Raw genomic sequence first — 18,255 nt, forward strand, 5'->3', positions numbered from 1 at the left:
TTACTCAAAGTGTGTGCTAGTTCAACCGCGAGATCGATCGTGAATTGGTCCTCATTATGGAATGCGATTCGTGACTTGAGTTTGTGGTATTCTTCAGTGAGACATTGCCTGTTGATAGAGAGACGATAGTTGGTTGAGAGATGAGACATAATGTTGCTCTGTAGGAGGTAGCTTAGCAGCATTGCGTACTCGCTTGAATTTCTATGGGGTTGACGATAGAAGTGAAGGTAAACCGTCTTAGAGAGCGAGGGAGACTGGCTGGACCAAATGAGTCGATCTGGTGTGTTTAGGATATCGGATGTTTGATGAAATCGAGAGGAAAGCAGTTTGTCAAGAAGTGATCCTCTCATTTCATGATTTCCTATGTTTTGTAAAAGATCTTTCCGTTTGCTACGTGAAGTCACGTTGTTGTAGATGATAACCCATGACGATGCCAGTCCGTCTCTTATTGATTGATCTTGGCAGTCAGTGCAATACAGAGTAACCAATCGCAGTAGATGATGTACCGTTGGAAGAGAAGGCCAGGCCTGTAGCATCACTTGAGATGTCATAGATGTTGATAACCACTCACAGAGTGGACTCTTCCATGCATGTAATGCACTCTTCCATCTGTCTGGTTGATTAAATGGCCTCCCAAGCTTAGACTTCTGTAGCCGTTCTATGATCAATACTATCAAGTTCATAGCATGCATGAATCCAGGCTTTTTAATGTCATGAACGACAGGGTCTATACAGTTCCATATGTCTTCTAGATGAAGCTGTGGTGTTGACAACACCATTGAATGTCTTACAATGTTGTATGCAGCCAATGCTGTGTCTGTGTCTGTGCTGTCTCTCACAACTGTCACCAACTTCATCACTAAATCAGTCGGTAGTACAGAGGAGGGAGAAATAAAGCGTTCTGAACACTGCTCAACGTCGCTCACAGATTCAATGTAATCAACAACAGATCCACTGAATGAACACACAGTCTCATGATGGTCTACACGTGGAGCAACATGGTGGCATGTAGGTGGGGTTATTTGCAATAGTTCTTCTCGACTCAACGGCGTCTCAATCGAATTCTCCAACTTTTTCTTCCGAAGTGAAGGAATGTTTAGACTAAATTTCTTCATTGATATAAAGTTGGTACGAATGGACTGATTGTACCGATCACAAGTGTTCGTATCTTTCTCCAGTGGAGACTCTAAACGCTGCATCCGCGGTGTTGATGTTTGTTGACAGGGAGGCGTGTCTGGGGGTGTCACAATCGATCCACCTGTTTCCATTTTAATAACAGTTGGAACGTATCTGATGCAATCCTCGGCCGACGGCAACTCTGTTCCGTCATCTGAAGATGAAATCTCAACATATTCGTCGACAATAGGCACAGAAATGCAGTTCTCATCACTAGCACCGATCATCATAACATCAGGTGAAGCACAAATGCGTTCAACGATTAAACTGTCCTCGTCGTCACTGCTGATAATGATAATTTCACGTGGACTAGCCATACAGACAACACACAAACACAGCGCCTGCTGTTATACGGGAACTAGATTCGATTGTTGTCAATAACATACGGGATATTGATAAGACACCCGCGGCAATTTCATTCATGGCGTCAGAGGTAACTTCATTTATTACCAAATTTGCTGGCGTTCATAGCCATAGTCATATGTTTGTAGAGCGAAAGCGAAAGTAACATTGGATTAGCTGCCGGCGCGTGGCAGCTTAGTCTTCCGGTGTTGGTAAGAGGACAAGGCGTGACTTCAACGTCAAATGAAGGAAATTTGATGGAACTTGAGAGAGAAGAAGCAAGTCGATCAGCATTCAAGCCCGATTTCCTATCTCTTAGTCACGCGGTGCACTTTCCGAACACTCTGACGTCATCAGTCAGTGAAACAGCTGATACAAACACAAGTTACAACCAATCGGGTATGGTTGATCAGTGGTGGATTGTGGTGAGGTTTAGTAACTTTTTTCGGGTTTTTGTTTGCTGTGATTGAATGCAGTGTTGGCTGATGGACAGAGTTCGTTCAGCTGCGAGGAAGAGATGGCTCAACTTGACGAGATAAACGCACAGTTGAATGAAATCAAAGACACCATTCTTGATACAACAAGTACGACATGAATCAGGCAGTCGATTTCCAGTCACACAGAATGACAGATGGCGTAGGATATGAACATGGAGACAGACAGACAGACGGATTGTTTTATTTTCGTAAATCGTATACTAAAACCAACTCTGCAAATATGCTTTAAACACTAATGGGCTTGTCAGACAGGCAGACGAACGACGGACAGACAGAAAGACAGACAGACAGACATACAAATAGGACAGACATGCAGACATACAGATGGAGAGACAGACAGACTATGGACAGACAGACAGACGATGGACAGATGACAGACAGACAGGCAGACAGATGGACAGACATACAAATAGAAAGGCAGACAAACAGGCAAATAGGACAGATATGCAGACATACAGATAGACAGACAGACAGACAATGGACAGACAGACAGACAGACATACAGTACTGGCAATAAGTAACCTAACATTTTTATCTAGCGTATCGTATCATAGCGTATCGTATATCGTATTGCGTATCATATATCGGACTGTTTGGTATCTTATCTTAATTGTATTGTATATCATATTGCGTATCATATATCGTATGGATGGTATCTTATCTTAATTGTATGGTATCATCTTTTATCTTATCCTATCCTACTTGGCATATTTATCGTATGGTATGATATCCTATCATATGGTATCCTATCGTATCCCTGTCAGCTTACTTATTGCCAGTACTGTACAAATAGAAAGGCAGACAGACAGGCAAATAGGACAGACATGCAGACATACAGATAGACAGACGTGCAGACAGACTACAAAGAGACGGTGTACACCACAGCAACATAAAAATGCAATCGGCTGTTGTTTATTTTATCAATATTTTACGTCGTAACATGTTTAGTTCGTTCTCATCTGCTGAACATCGATTTAGTCGCTCAGTTCAATCCTCATACTGTGGAGGCTCTCAACAAGACAGTAGCGGAATGTAAAGCTTGTATAGCAAGACTGGAGGAAATCTGATGACAACAATTATTGGTAAGAAACTAAGTAGATACAGAAACTGCAAGAAAGATACAGAAATATAGCGTAACGCATAATAATATGATTGAAAACAAGAGCATGAGGTGATTGCTGTATTTCTTCATTTTGTTGCGGAGAGAAGAAAGCACGAAAAGAAAAAAACATGCTTTCTTCTCTTCTCCTACTCTTTACCCATCATGTGCAAACAACAGTCTGGTGTACTGTACACATGCTAACCATGTAGTAGTTGATATAATATCAGAAGTGCTCATTTGATGCTATGACACTGCATGTAGCACCAAGAGTCAAAAGCAGTGCTAAGATTGTAGTAATGCTTTGTCACACCCGTTACTAATTAACATGCACAGTAAAGGTATGTCAATATGTCAAAGCGAAGAATGACTGACTCTTACTGGCCAAGCTTTTAGTAGGTTTGGTGACTCTGGTCCTGATATGCAGACAGCCACTGTCGTACATACATACATACATACATACATACATACATGTATATACATACATACATAAATACTCTTTCAGTATGCGTGGCATATTGATGTACCTATACTTAGGGATGCCCAAGTTTGAAATGGTTGGTGCTGCAAATACAGGGCCAAACACGTAACTAGGCGCTGCACATATTTTGATTCATGTCAGCACCAACCATTTCAAACTTGGGCATCCCTAAGTATACAGGTAGATCAATATGTCAAAGCGAAGAACGATTGACTCCTACTGGCCAAGTAAAAGTCTGGTGACTCTGATGCAGACAGGGGCCGTCATACACTTTACCAGTCATACCTACATGTACTCTACCAGTATGTGTGAGACCTCCAGTGTCACATTGATTGAGTCAGTATGCGCAGCGCCAAGTATGTTTTTGTTGCTGCAAACCATTTCACTTGGGTGCCCCTGGATATTTCTGTGCATGACGGTTATGAATACAGTACACTACTGACATGATGTATAGGACCGAATGAGATGTATTCTTGTATTGTATTGTATTGTATTGTATTGACATAATCCAATATAGTACATATTCTTCACTAATCTAAATTCTTAAATACAAAAGAAGACGTTGCCATAGCGTCTTCACAATATTGTTTATCATGTAAGAATATACAATACAGTACATGAATAATAACAACTACGTACACCAACTGTATTCCATTATATACGATATGAATCTCGTCGTCTACTTGAACTCGTCTAGTAATGAATGATTCTTGATATTCTTGGCACTCGGTCGATCGTCCGGATGCTCAGCCAACAAACTGCATATTAATTCGTACTAATGACAAACAGAAACAAGGTTTACTTGCAGTTGGAATGGAACAATGTATGGCAGACTAGCTGCTCACCTCTTTGCGGTGCTTCCGTCTAAACGTGTCTGGTATGTGTTGAGTTCGAACTCTGCTGAGAGTCTATGAAATAAACAGATGAAACGACTAGGAAATATGGTCGTTGTGGTGCTCATACTTTGGCCCGTTCCATTTGAGTGGTGAACGGTGTGAGAAGTTCAAACAGGATAACACCCATTGAGTACACATCGACTTTCTCACAGTACGGTTGACCGGCAACCTGATAGGAAACAGAGAGACTGATTGTACATCATGGTTCAGCAGCAAGTGGACAGACGAAGAAATACATGCACCAGAACATAGACGGAAATGCTTGTGTGTGTGTGTGTGTGTGTGTGCGCGTGTGTGTGTGTGTGTGCGTGTGTGTGTGCGTGCATGCAAACACACAGTTGTCACAATGTGAATGCACACACAGAGAGATGTCACAACAACTGAATCAAACCTGTTCTGGGCTCATGTAGAGTTCGGTACCAACATCACTAGTGATGTGTGCACTATCTACATTTGCATCGTAATCATCAAATTCTGAATACTGTAACGGCTCTCTTTTTGTCGCTGTCACAGTACAACCATATTAATAAGACATATTGGCAATAGACATATAACGTCTTACTTGTATTACATGATGGAGTCTTCGTGAGTGACTTGACCAGACCAAAGTCACTGACCTTTACTGAGCCATTGTGAGCAAACAAAATATTGCTTGGCTATAGAACAATAATATCAATAACTATGAACAGTTCAACTGTTAAGCGACACTCAGCGAGATCCTAGCCTTCGATATTATCCAGAGCTTCTCAAATTAGAGAAGATCTGGAAAGGTTTAAAGGGAGATACAGACTGTAACACAGTAGACACACGACAAATGGTAGAAGACAGTTGATGGAGAGATAGTAGGCCTGCACATATGCTCATTTTAGCTTCCGTTATGCTATTCTGCACTGCTCACCCAATTATGCTCAAATTATGCTCACACAAGTGGACACAACTTGGCTCAAGTGGCTTGTTAATTAAAAAGCAAAACAAAGTAAATTTACAACAAAACGAAACTACAAGCCAAACTGACTGAAGATGCTTAACTGTTTTTCAATTAATGTTTGTTATACTGTAACATCACTGCGGGTGCCTCGTGCAATCTCCGAGCTCTCTGCCATATTGCTGTAGCAGACTAGCAGTCGTGTGAGTATATGTGTTGCTCGTAAACCTTGCAATTATGCTCGCTTTTGCTCGATGCTTGTCAGTACAATTTAATGCCCGCCTAATATGCGCAGGGCTAAGAGATAGACATGTGAAGATGCTTCAACTGCTATGGGAGTGTTGTTAACAGAAATATTATGAAAAACCAGTGAGTGACTAGATACACAAGAGGTGAATAGAAATGGACTGACGCTCTAGAGTGCATAGTCTTGAAAATGTTTGTCTCAATACTTTCTGTCTGAGTAGGTAAGGTGTTACACCACTGCACACATCACACTATATAGGTGAGACAGACATGAGAGAGAGGAGAGAGAAGAGGGAGAGATAGAGATAGAAAGAGAGCAAATGGGAGGCAGGAGTGAAGAGTAGATATCCAGACCAGCAGTACGACTACAAGCATTGGTCATTACCTTTAGGTCACGATGCATCATTTCCTGAGCATGTACGTACTCAACAGCAGTGACAATCTCATGAAATATTTTGATAACACAAACGTATTCCCTGTTTATGCTATTGTGGGCAAGCCAGTCTTTCAGCGTTTCCTTGCATAATTCCATCTGTATGTAAAGAAATACGGGACCGCTCTCACTGTTTGTACGCAATAATCGATTTGATTCTGTGTCTTGTAGGTCACACTCATCATCCACATCCGTATCATCTTCAGATATTAGGCTGTTGTCAGTGAACGTGTTGGCTTTGCTGTTTTGTTGAGATTCGTCAGCAAATGTAATGAATGATGAGCCACCGCTCATTGATGCCAAGTAGCTGTTAGTAGGGACTTTGCTTTCTCTTTTTGTTAACTCATCACCGCTGTGACTGAATATTCTGTAAGAAATGTATTACGGAAATCATGATATGTGATGACGTCTAACAGATATATGGACTGACAGTGAGCAGGCAGGCAAGCAAGAGACTGTTATACAGAGCGACAGACGGACAACGCATGCACGTGCACGCGCACACACACACACACACGCACGCACATGCACACACACTTTTTCTGTCAGACTTTGAATCTTCAGTATGATTCCAAGCAGCTGGAGAACAATATTATGGACATACAGACAGACAGACAGACAGACAAGCAGGCAGGCAGGCAGTAAATACTTACGTATCATCTGTATCAGTGGCCAGCGATCTGTAAGTAAATCCAATGGGTGGGCACTCCTCCCATGACGTGTAATATCGTATAATATGAGGATGGTCCAGCTTAGCCAACGCTTTAACTTCACGCAGAACTCTTTCTCTGGCTTCTGATCTATACAGGTGCCCATGCATTCTAACAACATGTCTAACGAGCTGCAGAAAAGGTTACTGACTTTCGAGGAAGGCGTATTCTCTTAACTGCATAACTGCAATCGTCCAGTGGCTTTTTAACATTGTACACCTCACCGAATCCGCCACGACCAAGTACACCAACGATTTCATAATCTCTTTCAAACCTGAAGACAAAGAGCTCAGAACGAGGAATGTGCAGTCTACACTGTATGACTGACATTGACACGAAGCTTTCTGAGTGTCTTGTATTTGAAGACACAGTCTCACCACTGCATTGCCTAAGTACACTGCCAACCTGCAAATGAGCACAACATAATGATTGTGAAAAAAAACATAAATGCAAACACCACACATGGTGTGCGTGTGTGTGTGTGTGTGTGTGTGTGTGTGTGTGTGTGTGTGTGTGTGTGTGCACGTGCACATGTAGCACATCAAGTGTAGCTACATGCAGCACATATGCTTATGTATATATTCACATGTCAGTTTCTCACCCCACTATCATCGAGCTCTCCTTCAACATCAACTGGCTCTGATTTCTGTCGTTTAACCTAACAAAATCACCACCAATATATATATATATATATATATATATATATACCAATTACAGCTCAGGTGTTATTCCAATACTAATAATAGCACAGACTGTATCATTACAATTCTTTTAGACTAAATACTATAGAGTGGTGCAGATTTACTAAGAGTAAAGCCTGGTTTACAATATACCATTGACACTGATCTCAGCATCAAACTTCAAAGAGGCCACCTCGACGGAGACGGCATCCTTTGATGTTGACGCCGATGCTGACACTGAAGTTGGATTCATTCCTATTTCAGCGTCAACGTCAGCGTCATATTGTTAAAGAACTAAAGTGAAGGTGACTAACACAAGACAAGTGGCAGACCAAAGTACCATACAGCCAGATGTTTAGATATTGACTAGCAGAGCTCTACTAACCAAGACCGTGAATTATCATCAAGTTACAAAACAACAGACAGTGATGATCCTCGGGACCTGTAAATCGGCTGAGAGGTTGTTTAACCTTAGCCATTGTTCGGAGGCTACAGTGTGTGCTGGTTTGAATAGTCCATGCTTGGCAATATGTTTCGTATGTTAATCAACATGCAGCCTGTTGGCAAAGTCAAACAGTCTTAACGAATCAATCCGCTGACATTCATGATTCCAAGAGGACAATGTATAACTAAAATACTTTAAAATTAGTACCCACCACACGTTTCTTTGCATAGTGCCTGACTGCTGATATAAAGACTATGACGGTAAGAGCGAAAGACATATCCCTAAAACGACACACAATATACAATCAAATCACTACAGTACAGCTCACATCTACTGCACTACCAACCATAGACTTAGGTCCAGCATTCTGTTTGTCTTGTATGCGTCAGTGTTGTTTTCAGCAATATCAGGGTGAGGCCACTCACACTGTAGGGGAATTTTTGGTCCATCACTGTACAGATACATCCCATCACCTAAAGCAACAAACATTACATTCATCCATCAACAGTTAACATTCTAGTAGAATCTATTGTCTTTAATCTCTACCTCCACAAAGGTTTTTAACAAATTACTCCATTCACTAGTAAATCTCAACATAACAAACCTTGTAAGTCATCTACTTCACAATAGACCGTCAATGCCGTAGTGTCTGGTACGTTGTCTGTCCGAGTAGAATACGTAGTCAATGCTGCAGGATCACCCCTTATGTGCACAGACAGCCGTTTAACCGACTCTCCAGGTAACGGTACTTGAACGGAAGCAGAAGGTGTAAGCGTTGAACTATGAACATACAGTTGACCATCATGTAAACCTATAAACGACACACAGTTACACAAGACGTGAAATATACAAAAGCAATTTATCTCACCTAGGATTGTGACTGGACTGAATTGTGGGTGTGAATTTTGGCCGATGCTGCTCTGTCCCATGTTTAGCGGCTGCACAGCCGTCCCTTCATTATATAATGGCCACGTCTTGAGAGTTGTCCCATCCACAGACCAAACTGCAGACAGTGGAGACGAAAACTGGAAGAAAATCACGGTCAGTAGCTGACAGGACGCAATGGTACAAACCACTGTATACAAACTTTACGTTACATACTGTATTAGCAGCATAGGGAGACCCACCAAGGTTTCATGAAAACTTTAGTATGTGATTTGCCGTTACACAATAAGATAAATCTGATCTGGAATGGTGTGTGTGTGTGTGTGTGTGTGTGTGTGTGTGTGTGTGTGTGTGTGTGTGTGTGTGTGTGTGTGTGACAGTGGGCATTACCACGCATGTCTATGACCCCATACTCAGGTGAAAAGGTTAATTTTGATGCCTAATTTTCTGTTCCTGGAAAAATGTCGATACAAGTGCAAATTCCAAATTTCCCAACCTGACAGTATTGGTCGATACTGTCGGTTTCAGTTCCTTGTATCCTGCTGACATATAGCATTCTCACCACACTGGGTGTACTCTAACTATGACAGGAAATGACTTGCACACCAAAAAACCTTTGAAACCCAACAACACCTCAAGCATATTGCCTTCTAATAATAGGTTTTCTTTGATCTGGTTTCAGAAGCCTTTCTTACAGAATTACAGACAGTGGTGTATTATGTAAGCAATCATAGGTCCTATTAGCTGGAATGCCATTATGAGTCAGGTGATATAATACGATTAGTGAGTGTGATTTTAGGTGAGATGTCACTCACACAGTTTGTCTATTTCTACACACAATACCTTATTCACAATTTAAGTGCCGTTGGAAAGGCTCTGAAGTCTGTGTTTAGTAGAGTAAAGCTGTTTTGTTGTCACAGTTTGAATTAAAGCTTGAACTAAATGTCAACCTTCGTCTATATCACTCCGTGGGTGTGTGTGTGTGTGTGTGTGTGTGTGTGTGTGTGTGTATGTGTGTGTGTACATAAAAGGTAAACAATGACACTTGCATTGGTTACTACTTCCTTTACAGATGTTGCACAAGATTTCATTCACTTAGTACAGCCAAGACTTCAGTCTACCCGCCCATCCTGTTTTTGCTGACATATGGTACACAAGAATGCAATTAAAATAACCTGCACTTAAGCTAAATGTAAAGTGAACTTAAACTAATACTAATTACCATCCTTTGTTATGCATAAACCAATAGAGAACACTAACCTGAAGTGACCATAGTAAGTTGCCATCGTGTCTAAACATCAAAGCCAGCAGTTGTGACATCGTAATCGTTCGTATCTTTGTGTGTATGATAATTACCCGTGAATGGCTGTGAGGACTCCTTCTGAGCCCATGACCTTGAGGTTCCAATCTGGGGATCCAAGAAAACACGTGCGTGTGGTAGCCTCAGTGCCTTCTCCTTCAGAAATTCGAATCTCATAACGTCCGACAGTAAAATTCCATCTGCAAATATGACATTACAAAAGACAAAACCATTAGACACAAATTTGACGTTTTATAACATACACACAGCATACACACTGTCACACACACACACACACACACACACACACACACACACACACACACACACACACACACACACACACACACAATGTACATACAAAGTAGTGCCGTTACTGAATTAAAAGAAATGGTGTCATTTGACATTCCAATCACGTCTTCTACATTCGAGTAAGTTTACAACCTTTGGCTCATACAACATGCAAATACAGTAGGAAGTCACTTATCCGAACACCAGTTAACCGAATGCATCGGTCTACCACACAACCCGTACCTCGAACTCAATCTAGCTTCACGCACACACAAAACGGTAATGTGCATGATCATCAAAGTACACGTGTAGTTCTCATCCATGATATGGCAATATCGCAGAGAAATAGAAATTCACACCAAAACTTCGTACGACTGGAGCTACTCTTGCATTAGCGAAGACTATAGAACGGCAAATTGACTGTGTGTGACATCGTGAAAACGAATAACAAACTGCAGAGTTTCTGCTCTCAGCTGCAAGGCAACTATTGCACCAAAAATGCTGCATAGTCTGTCCTTTTGTGTGGGTGTGGCAAGTAGATGTCAGTTATCCGGACTATTCAGAGTTATGAACAAGTCAGGGAACGGTAGTGTTCGGTTAAGTGACGTCCTATTGTAGACAAAAGACTTCGATTATTGTTTGAAGTTTTAGACTAAATCTAGAGTTGCATTACGTGTGTGTTTACGAGTAAATCAAAGTGTGCAGCAACCTTACTGTTAATGCCAGCAATACAGATGACCTTCATTACACTATACGACTATACCGGAATTCGGCAATCTGTTAATTAGCAAGCAAATGATTGTATGTGTTATCCCACTCCTGTCACCGTGTATGGTATAGTGCACAGGTGTACACACATACAGTATACCATAACTGGCTATTGTTAATATCAACCATTTTACAAGACATACATCAAAACGTGACATTTCCTACCTTTCCTCTCCCGTCCTCTGTACGATCGCTCTAACCGTGCGCTGTATTCGACGCACGATGAGCACATTAGCAGACGAATCACGAACGTTTACGTTATTCTGATGACATCCAGATGCAGAACACAAGTAGACAATCTAGCAAAACACACACCAATCAACAGTCATGACGTCACGAGTGGCATGCAATCTCCACCTCCCCAGAGTCAGCATTCACTCTTGCTATCATGATCTCCTTCGATCCGACCAATAACGACCCGTCAGGCAGTTGAAACGGCGAGCTAAGAAGGCCGTCTGCCGTCACCGGCAGAAGCTAACACGTTGTAACTAGATGTAGCAACCTGCTTCCGGTCTACAACTAATGTAAACACACCTTCAACTCGTTCCCTTTCCAATGATATATGTTTCCATCTAGCGACGGAATCAGCTTGGGCTCGTTCGCTCCAGACTAAACACACAACATCACAGTCCCCATCGACGTCACAGACTAACATATTCGCACACCTCCAACGTGCTCAGACTTGACGAGAGCAGCGGCCCTGCCACAGGCCGCACACTCCACTGTATAGAACCATCTCTATCCAGTGCCGTTATTTTGCCATCTAGAGTGCTTGCCAATAGAAGACAGCTGCAAGAACGGCTACAATGTAGCAACTATGACCGACGGCCACGCCCCCTACTCTCCCACTGCACGACGACGTCATCAGATACGTTACCTGCTGCTCGTGCTGCTCGTTGTTGAGCCTCCTCGACGTGGACACTCTTGCGTGATGCTGACGACACACAGACAGAAGAGACACGTAACATGTAAGAAGAAGCGCCACATCAGGCTGAGGGTTAGCTGTACATCCGGGAATCAAAGTGACGACATTGGGTATGCGTTGGGAAAATAGGAGAGCGACACGTGGCATTAGTATGCAATAACAGCATACGTCACGTGAAATTGTTTTGAGGATTTATATCGAATGCAAAAATTTAGTAAAGTCGCGTGAAATAGTAAACATTTGTATGACGTCATAACGTTGAATTGCTATACTGTATTAAGTTTAATTAATATGTTCTGAATTACTTAATCAATTAAATGTTTTAAATTACATTATACATTTAAAACATTTTAATTAAGTAATTTACAACATTTTAATTAATTAAGGTAATTAGTACGGAGTAGCAATTCTTAGTACAGGACTTACACAACATGTTTATATATAAATCACGTGACTTTTAGATATCATAGTGTAGCAATTCAACGTTATGACGTCATACACTGTCTAGAAATTGAATACAGTGTGACAATCTAACGTTAGACGTCATACAAACGTGTACGTCACGTGACTTTTTGGATATTACATCTACAGTACACAACATCTGTCATCGAGTCATCTTGTTATCTTTCAAACAAAGAGGACAATCTCTATTGCTGTGCTTTATTAGAGTTTATAGGTATTCTAATTATTTACATTGTACGTACACTGTAGCCGGTTAGAACTAGTGCGGACAAATTTAGCCTCGTGACGTCAAACGTGACGTCATGCATAGAACACTTTGTTGCGCCGTTGCTACAAGTACAAGTCACAGGGCATTGGTCAGATTGTTCAGGCATTTGGGCATGCAGGACGCAGTGACTGCAGCCAAACGGGCTGCTGCCTATCGAGCTGTAGACGAGAACATCAAGGTAATCCCTACAGTAACATGTAGAGTGTAGCAACTGGTGTGTGCATGCGCGCAAGCCATATACCTCGTCACTCGTCTAGTATCTCTCTGTTGTGTCATCTCATAGACAAATCAAGTGGTCGGTATTGGAAGCGGCTCGACCATCGTGTATGCAGTCGAGAGGATTGGTGTGTGTGTGTGTGTGTGCATGCACGTGCATGATGGGTGGGTGTGTCTAAGTGATGAACTTTGATGCAGCTGAACGCGTGAAATCCGAGCACTTGCTCGTCACATGCGTTCCCACCTCATTTCAAGTGAGAGTCTGCAGTGGCTGCTGCAAGGAGACTGTTGCTTGGAATTAATTAAATTAATTATTTTTGTTTGCATGTTGCAGGCTGTTAGCCTCATAACGTCGTCGAACTTAATTCTTAGTGATCTGAACAGACACCCGGAGGTATTACTCTTTGTTTGCATATTGCATGTTGGTAGTTTTCCTCGACTGTCACACACACACACACACACACACACACACACACACACACACACACACACACACATACACACAACACACACACACACACACACACACACACACACACACACACACACACACACACACACACACACAAACACACACGTGATGCATGTTTGTATTGTCTAGTTGGATGTTGCCATTGATGGAGCCGATGAGGTCGACATGCAGTTGAATTGCATCAAGGGAGGCGGGTCAGACACATGTCTATCCCCAAGAATTTAAATTAGATTAACTGATTGGACAGTTGCCATGCATTCTCTGCAGTGGATGCCACACACAAGAAAAGCTTGTTGCAGCCAATGCTAATACCTTTATAGTCATAGCAGACGACAGGTGGGTGACATTTAATCATCGGATCCTCTGGTGCACACTTACTGTACCACTTGCTTCTGTTGCAATAGAAAGGATTCGAAGACACTTGGAGAGAAAGTTGGTGTTGGATCATGATGAGAATTGATCGGAGTATACTGACATGCTCTCTGTGTCTGTGTGTTGCACTGCAGTGGACGAAGGGAATTCCGATCGAAGTTATACCATTTGCATACGTTTCGGTCATGAAAAGGATTGCAAGTCTTGGTCTGCAACCGATTCTACGAATGGCTACCCAGAAAGCAGTGAGTAGAGCATTTCGTGTGGGGACACACACACACACACACACACGCGCACACACACACACACACACACACACACACACACACACACACACACACACACACACACACACACACGAAGGGTTTTGAATGTTTGATTGTGTCTACTTTTGTAGGGCCCTGTTGTGACGGATAATGGCAACTTTGTCGTTGATGCTACATTTAACGAGGTTTTTACTATTGGAATCTTGTGATTGCTGTGAGTTTTGATTGTGTGATCATGACCGATTGTTGTGAACACTGCAAGGTGTATGACTGGTGCAAGTTGCAACACAAGCTCATATGCATCCCAGGTAGGTGGCAGAGGTCAACACTACAAAATGGAATGTACACTGACACTGACCAACAGACCGTAGGATATCTATAGCCATGTTTGTATGACGTAGTGTGATGGGAGCACTTCCGGCTGAGGTGGATTGCTGTACATGGAAACTGACGGATGTTTATGTAATTAGTTACGTAGAGACTGGAACTAACCCGCCCACTTCCGGGTATAGGATGATCGGTGGTCCGTTTGTACTGGTAATTTGTATGTGGACACAACAGACTGGAACTGACACGCCTGTTTTCCTATCGTTTCTTTATTTACTCGTAACCTTTGCACAGTTCCAGTCTGTTAACTATGTAGTGTCATGTCAGTTGTGTCAGTTCCGATTCTAGTTCTGGGTCACCGTTTGTTCTAATGTGTGCAGGCGTGGTCGAGACGGGATTGTTCATTGGCATGGCATCAAAAGCGTATTTTGGCAATGCAGATGGCAGTGTGAGAGTGAGAAACAAAGAAGACACTGCATAGTAGTTTGCGAGTGAAGATGTCAAGAATGTCAATGTATCATCCGTATTATGTCGTGCCGCTGCTGGACTCGCCATTATTTACAGGTAATATTGTGATTTGACTGGAATGGATAGATTGTGTTGTGAGATGGGTGTAGTATAAGTGTTGTAGTGAACTTACTCTACGATGTGATTTATGACTAACGTAAGACTGACTGCATGGTACAATGTAGCTTCAGTAAAAATTGTCCGAATGTCATCAGGCATGAGATATCGATCGTTATCATCACACCAGCTTTACATTTTGTGATTGCCACATGAAATGTGAACTTCGCTCTATTGCATGTGCATTGTTCACAGCAATGGCGACGAGGAATCGAGTCTGAGTGGTTCTGTCTCGCTATTCTTTCTACCAATAGCCTCATGGAGCCCCTCGATATCTCTCCTCAGCTCCACGATCTCCTCATTTGCATGATTGAGACTTGAACAGAGACCCTAGAAAGAGAGAGAGAGAAAGGTATAGTGTCTGGTGCAGTGTCACTATACAATTGTGACAACAACGACTTGACTTTAGTTGCTAGACAATAGGGAAACGATGCAAGCAGCTGTCAGTAGCTTATCAAGCATGCATGACTCGTTTTTCATCAGTATGTTGCCACTCCCTTGATGCTTGTCGACTTGCTTCTTCAGGAATTGCCCCTGCATGTGGTGGCAACTTGTTGTTTAGTTTGCTTGCATGCTCGGACATCAGTAGAAAGGGTTTGATGTCTATACACACTAAATCGTTGTCTGTCTGGATCCTTGTTGCTTTGATAAGGATAATGTTGGGTTTATGATGACAAGTTAGTGTCAGTGAAACTCAACTGGGAGATAACTAGCCACGTGTTTCTACTCCTGTTCACCTGTAGTTTCACATCTCGAGCTGGAACAATTCTATTTCCATATTTGAAGTGACACACACACACACACACACACACACACACACACACACACACACACACACACACACACACACACACACACACACACACACACACACACACACACACACACACAAAACTGACTTTTACTAATATCAAGCATAGCTGCATGTATGGGCATGTCTGTTGCACATGCAAGTGCAGCCATTCAGATTGCCCATTGGCTAGCAAGTAGTCATATACTCATGGACGTCTACTAGGGTTTACACCATTTTTCGAACGACTGATCAGCTTACCTGCATGTTTGTCAACATGCCTGTATAGAGGTCTGTAATATCAGTCACCAGATGTAAGGTACCGTCTTCTGCCTGAAACCGCTTTCTAACAAACAAACAGTACGATGTCATGCAGCATGACGTCATCAAATGATAACCAAATTTGGTCACAAAAGGCGGGGACTCCAGCACACATGCATACATTGCATGTTGCATATTGCACTGGAGCATGAGTGGCTGTATTTCTAGCCTCTGTATGTATGCATGTGTGTACCTGTGAGATGAGATGACTTCTTGATAACGAGGCGAACTGCATGGTAAACTGACTGCCGCCGGCTGTTGGTATTCGCTCTTTCCCGTGTGTCCCAAGTTCGTGATTGCAGGCTTGTATGGAATGAAGTGGCTAGTACATGGAAATTTTTTAGACTCTGCCTGGTCAATCAGTCTCCTAACTGTCTACATGTCTGTAGTCATACACAATACACATACATTGTCTGGCCTGTCTGGTTGTCCTGATTTTTATCTCCATCTGTCCGTGTATGTTTTTTATCTCAGGGACTCGACTGTGTGTGTGTGTGTGTGTGTGTGTGTGTGTGTGTGTGTGTGTGTGTGTGTGTGTGGTGTGTTCATGCAGTTTCCTTTATTCATCTGTCTATCAGTCCGTCTGTCTGTGTGTCTATCTGTCTGTGTGTCTATGTGCCTGCCTACCTGTCTGTCTGTCTATCTGTCTGTCTGTCTATCTATCTGTCTGTCTATCTGTCTGTCAGTGTCAGTCTGCCTCTGTCTTTCTCTGTCTACGAATATCCCACTCTGTCTACATCTTGTTGTTTCCTGTGCCTCCATCTCACGTCTTTGTCTGTCACTCTGTTTGTCAGTTAGCGTGTCAGTCCATCTATCCCTGCCCGTCTTCACTACCTGTACACCTCTGTTGGCTTGTGTGTCTGCCCATGTACTCACTTGCAGTTTGTTTGCCAATCTGCCCATTTGCCACCCGTTTGTCTGTCTGCCTGCGTATCCGTCTGTCTGCCTACCCATTGCCCACATGCCATCTGTCCACCCATTCATCAATCTGTCTGTCTGTCTGCTTGTCCATTTGCTTGTCTCCACACGTCCCCTCTATTGTCCATCTTCATCCGTCCGTTCTCCAAGTACGTCTTGCTCTGTTACTCTACTGTCTACTCTTGTTCGTGTGCGTCACTCTGTCCATCTTTCTGTCATGCGCACAAACCATTCTACTCACACACAGTCACTAAAAAATCCAACAGTAAAGACCTTCCATGTAAAGTCCACGCTCCATAAGCGAACGACTGTGTAGCAAGGGTAGGCGAAACGTCGCCGGTGAACACAGCAAAAAGCAGCTCTGCATGTGAGATCAACACACACAATGCATGCATACAGAGGTATATCATTTGTATAGCAAATGGTGCAACCGGAGTGTTGAAGATGGCTGCAGTATTGCTGTAGACTCTGATGAATGCTTCGTTCTCGTATTGAGACTTGCAGCGGAGTTGAGCGGCGAACTCGGAACCAACCGATCAATTTCTGGAAAATGTAACTTATGCATGCACGGTCATGTGAGATTAGGACTTAATTAGAGTTGCACCTCACTGTTGCCTTTCAGTAGATGTCTTAACTCGTCGATATCAACCTGCCCTTGCTTGTTGTAAAAACTGCAATAATAATTAATGGAAACGGAGGTAGTGCTATAGTTAATAACAATTACCTGAACGGTTGTTTGCATATTATAAATTCTTCCACAACTAATACAAACAATCGTGGTCACGTGATATGACAACACACGCGCGCTAAACGTGAGTTCCCGGCTGTCGACTGCAAACAGCCTCGACGGTTGTCAGAGTGAGTGCGAGACAAAACCGCTAACCTGAAAATTGTTGTGCTGTACCATCTTTTTGCTTTTGAGACGCCGTATGCCCCAACAAGAAACCTTCCTGGCAATAAATCAATTTCTAGAGCTTCGCCGAGCATGAGATCTGTTGTCTTAGTACTCACCGCGTCTCCTTTATATCTAGCTGTAACGTCGAACAAAAAGTGGCTTAGAAAAGCTCCCGAGAAACTGACGGACATCGCTATGTGTATGCCTAGATAACGCGCGTTGTAC

The 18,255-nt window shown here is 42.6% G+C and overlaps 6 protein-coding genes across 6 annotated transcripts in view; 3 read left to right on the forward strand and 3 right to left on the reverse strand.

Moving 5' to 3' along the window:
* LOC134194966 (protein FAM136A-like) overlaps positions 1-31 on the forward strand; it is a 454-nt gene extending 423 nt beyond the window's left edge. The window contains exon 1 of the mRNA XM_062663959.1: positions 1-31. This exon is cut by the window's left edge and continues 423 nt beyond it. The gene's annotated coding sequence lies outside the window, so the exon portion shown is untranslated.
* Positions 1-1,493, reverse strand: part of LOC134191669 (uncharacterized) — a 1,585-nt gene extending 92 nt beyond the window's left edge. The window contains exon 1 of the mRNA XM_062660290.1: positions 1-1,493. This exon is cut by the window's left edge and continues 92 nt beyond it. Coding sequence (XP_062516274.1) covers positions 1-1,493 — 1,493 coding nt within the window.
* A 79-nt stretch (positions 1,494-1,572) lies between these two features.
* On the forward strand, positions 1,573-3,273 carry LOC134194956 (uncharacterized). The gene is made up of 4 exons (XM_062663947.1): positions 1,573-1,609; positions 1,668-1,917; positions 1,995-2,102; positions 2,964-3,273. Exons 1-4 carry the CDS (start codon positions 1,598-1,600, stop codon positions 3,080-3,082), a joined length of 489 nt encoding a protein of 162 aa, XP_062519931.1. The 5' UTR covers positions 1,573-1,597; the 3' UTR covers positions 3,083-3,273.
* A 783-nt stretch (positions 3,274-4,056) lies between these two features.
* LOC134194918 (eukaryotic translation initiation factor 2-alpha kinase-like) lies at positions 4,057-12,376 on the reverse strand. Its single transcript, XM_062663904.1, has 21 exons — positions 12,052-12,376; positions 11,840-11,963; positions 11,709-11,783; positions 11,532-11,648; positions 11,340-11,473; positions 10,172-10,315; positions 10,076-10,106; positions 8,799-8,955; positions 8,535-8,741; positions 8,277-8,403; positions 8,142-8,211; positions 7,407-7,463; positions 7,134-7,210; positions 6,957-7,079; positions 6,749-6,895; positions 6,048-6,462; positions 5,054-5,147; positions 4,883-4,995; positions 4,559-4,660; positions 4,441-4,503; positions 4,057-4,370 (listed from the first exon to the last, which is right to left on the reverse strand). The coding sequence occupies exons 1-21, from the start codon at positions 12,159-12,161 to the stop codon at positions 4,275-4,277; spliced, it is 2,583 nt and encodes an 860-aa protein (XP_062519888.1). The 5' UTR covers positions 12,162-12,376; the 3' UTR covers positions 4,057-4,274.
* Positions 12,377-12,855: 479 nt separating this feature from the next.
* LOC134194936 (ribose-5-phosphate isomerase-like) lies at positions 12,856-15,231 on the forward strand. The gene is made up of 11 exons (XM_062663928.1): positions 12,856-13,007; positions 13,113-13,173; positions 13,244-13,299; positions 13,380-13,439; positions 13,647-13,711; positions 13,785-13,853; positions 13,922-13,949; positions 14,024-14,134; positions 14,287-14,340; positions 14,418-14,463; positions 14,863-15,231. The coding sequence occupies exons 1-11, from the start codon at positions 12,864-12,866 to the stop codon at positions 14,961-14,963; spliced, it is 795 nt and encodes a 264-aa protein (XP_062519912.1). The 5' UTR covers positions 12,856-12,863; the 3' UTR covers positions 14,964-15,231.
* LOC134194928 (BRCA1-A complex subunit Abraxas 1-like) lies at positions 14,909-18,247 on the reverse strand. Its single transcript, XM_062663914.1, has 9 exons — positions 18,147-18,247; positions 18,019-18,085; positions 17,860-17,896; positions 17,740-17,806; positions 17,567-17,678; positions 17,409-17,496; positions 16,411-16,539; positions 16,158-16,242; positions 14,909-15,436 (listed from the first exon to the last, which is right to left on the reverse strand). The coding sequence occupies exons 1-9, from the start codon at positions 18,219-18,221 to the stop codon at positions 15,296-15,298; spliced, it is 801 nt and encodes a 266-aa protein (XP_062519898.1). The 5' UTR covers positions 18,222-18,247; the 3' UTR covers positions 14,909-15,295.
* Between the last annotated feature and the right edge of the window lie 8 nt (positions 18,248-18,255).

The sequence above is a fragment of the Corticium candelabrum genome, chromosome 1 (genome assembly GCF_963422355.1).
Source record: "Corticium candelabrum chromosome 1, ooCorCand1.1, whole genome shotgun sequence".
In the NCBI taxonomy this organism is placed as follows: domain Eukaryota; kingdom Metazoa; phylum Porifera; class Homoscleromorpha; order Homosclerophorida; family Plakinidae; genus Corticium; species Corticium candelabrum.

Bases quoted from the DNA above. Each gene is read 5' to 3' on its own strand.
- LOC134194928 (XM_062663914.1), bottom strand. From the start codon at position 18,221: ATGTCCGTCAGTTTCTCGGGAGCTTTTCTAAGCCACTTTTTGTTCGAC. The intron at 17,679-17,739 runs GTGCAACTCTAA...TACATTTTCCAG, and splicing joins TACTGAAAGGCAACAGTGAG to AAATTGATCGGTTGGTTCCG. The intron at 16,243-16,410 runs GTACACACATGC...TTTGTTTGTTAG, and splicing joins GAAGTCATCTCATCTCACAG to AAAGCGGTTTCAGGCAGAAG.
- LOC134194936 (XM_062663928.1), top strand. From the start codon at position 12,864: ATGCATAGAACACTTTGTTGCGCCGTTGCTACAAGTACAAGTCACAGG. The intron at 13,008-13,112 runs GTAATCCCTACA...GTCATCTCATAG, and splicing joins CTGTAGACGAGAACATCAAG to ACAAATCAAGTGGTCGGTAT. The intron at 14,341-14,417 runs GTTTTTACTATT...GAACACTGCAAG, and splicing joins TTGATGCTACATTTAACGAG to GTGTATGACTGGTGCAAGTT.
- LOC134194918 (XM_062663904.1), bottom strand. From the start codon at position 12,161: ATGTGGCGCTTCTTCTTACATGTTACGTGTCTCTTCTGTCTGTGTGTC. The intron at 6,463-6,748 runs GTAAGTATTTAC...CATTTCTTACAG, and splicing joins GCCACTGATACAGATGATAC to AATATTCAGTCACAGCGGTG. The intron at 4,996-5,053 runs GTAAGACGTTAT...GTACTGTGACAG, and splicing joins GACTCCATCATGTAATACAA to CGACAAAAAGAGAGCCGTTA.
- LOC134194956 (XM_062663947.1), top strand. The intron at 1,918-1,994 runs GTATGGTTGATC...GATTGAATGCAG, and splicing joins CACAAGTTACAACCAATCGG to TGTTGGCTGATGGACAGAGT. The intron at 2,103-2,963 runs GTACGACATGAA...TAACATGTTTAG, and splicing joins CACCATTCTTGATACAACAA to TTCGTTCTCATCTGCTGAAC.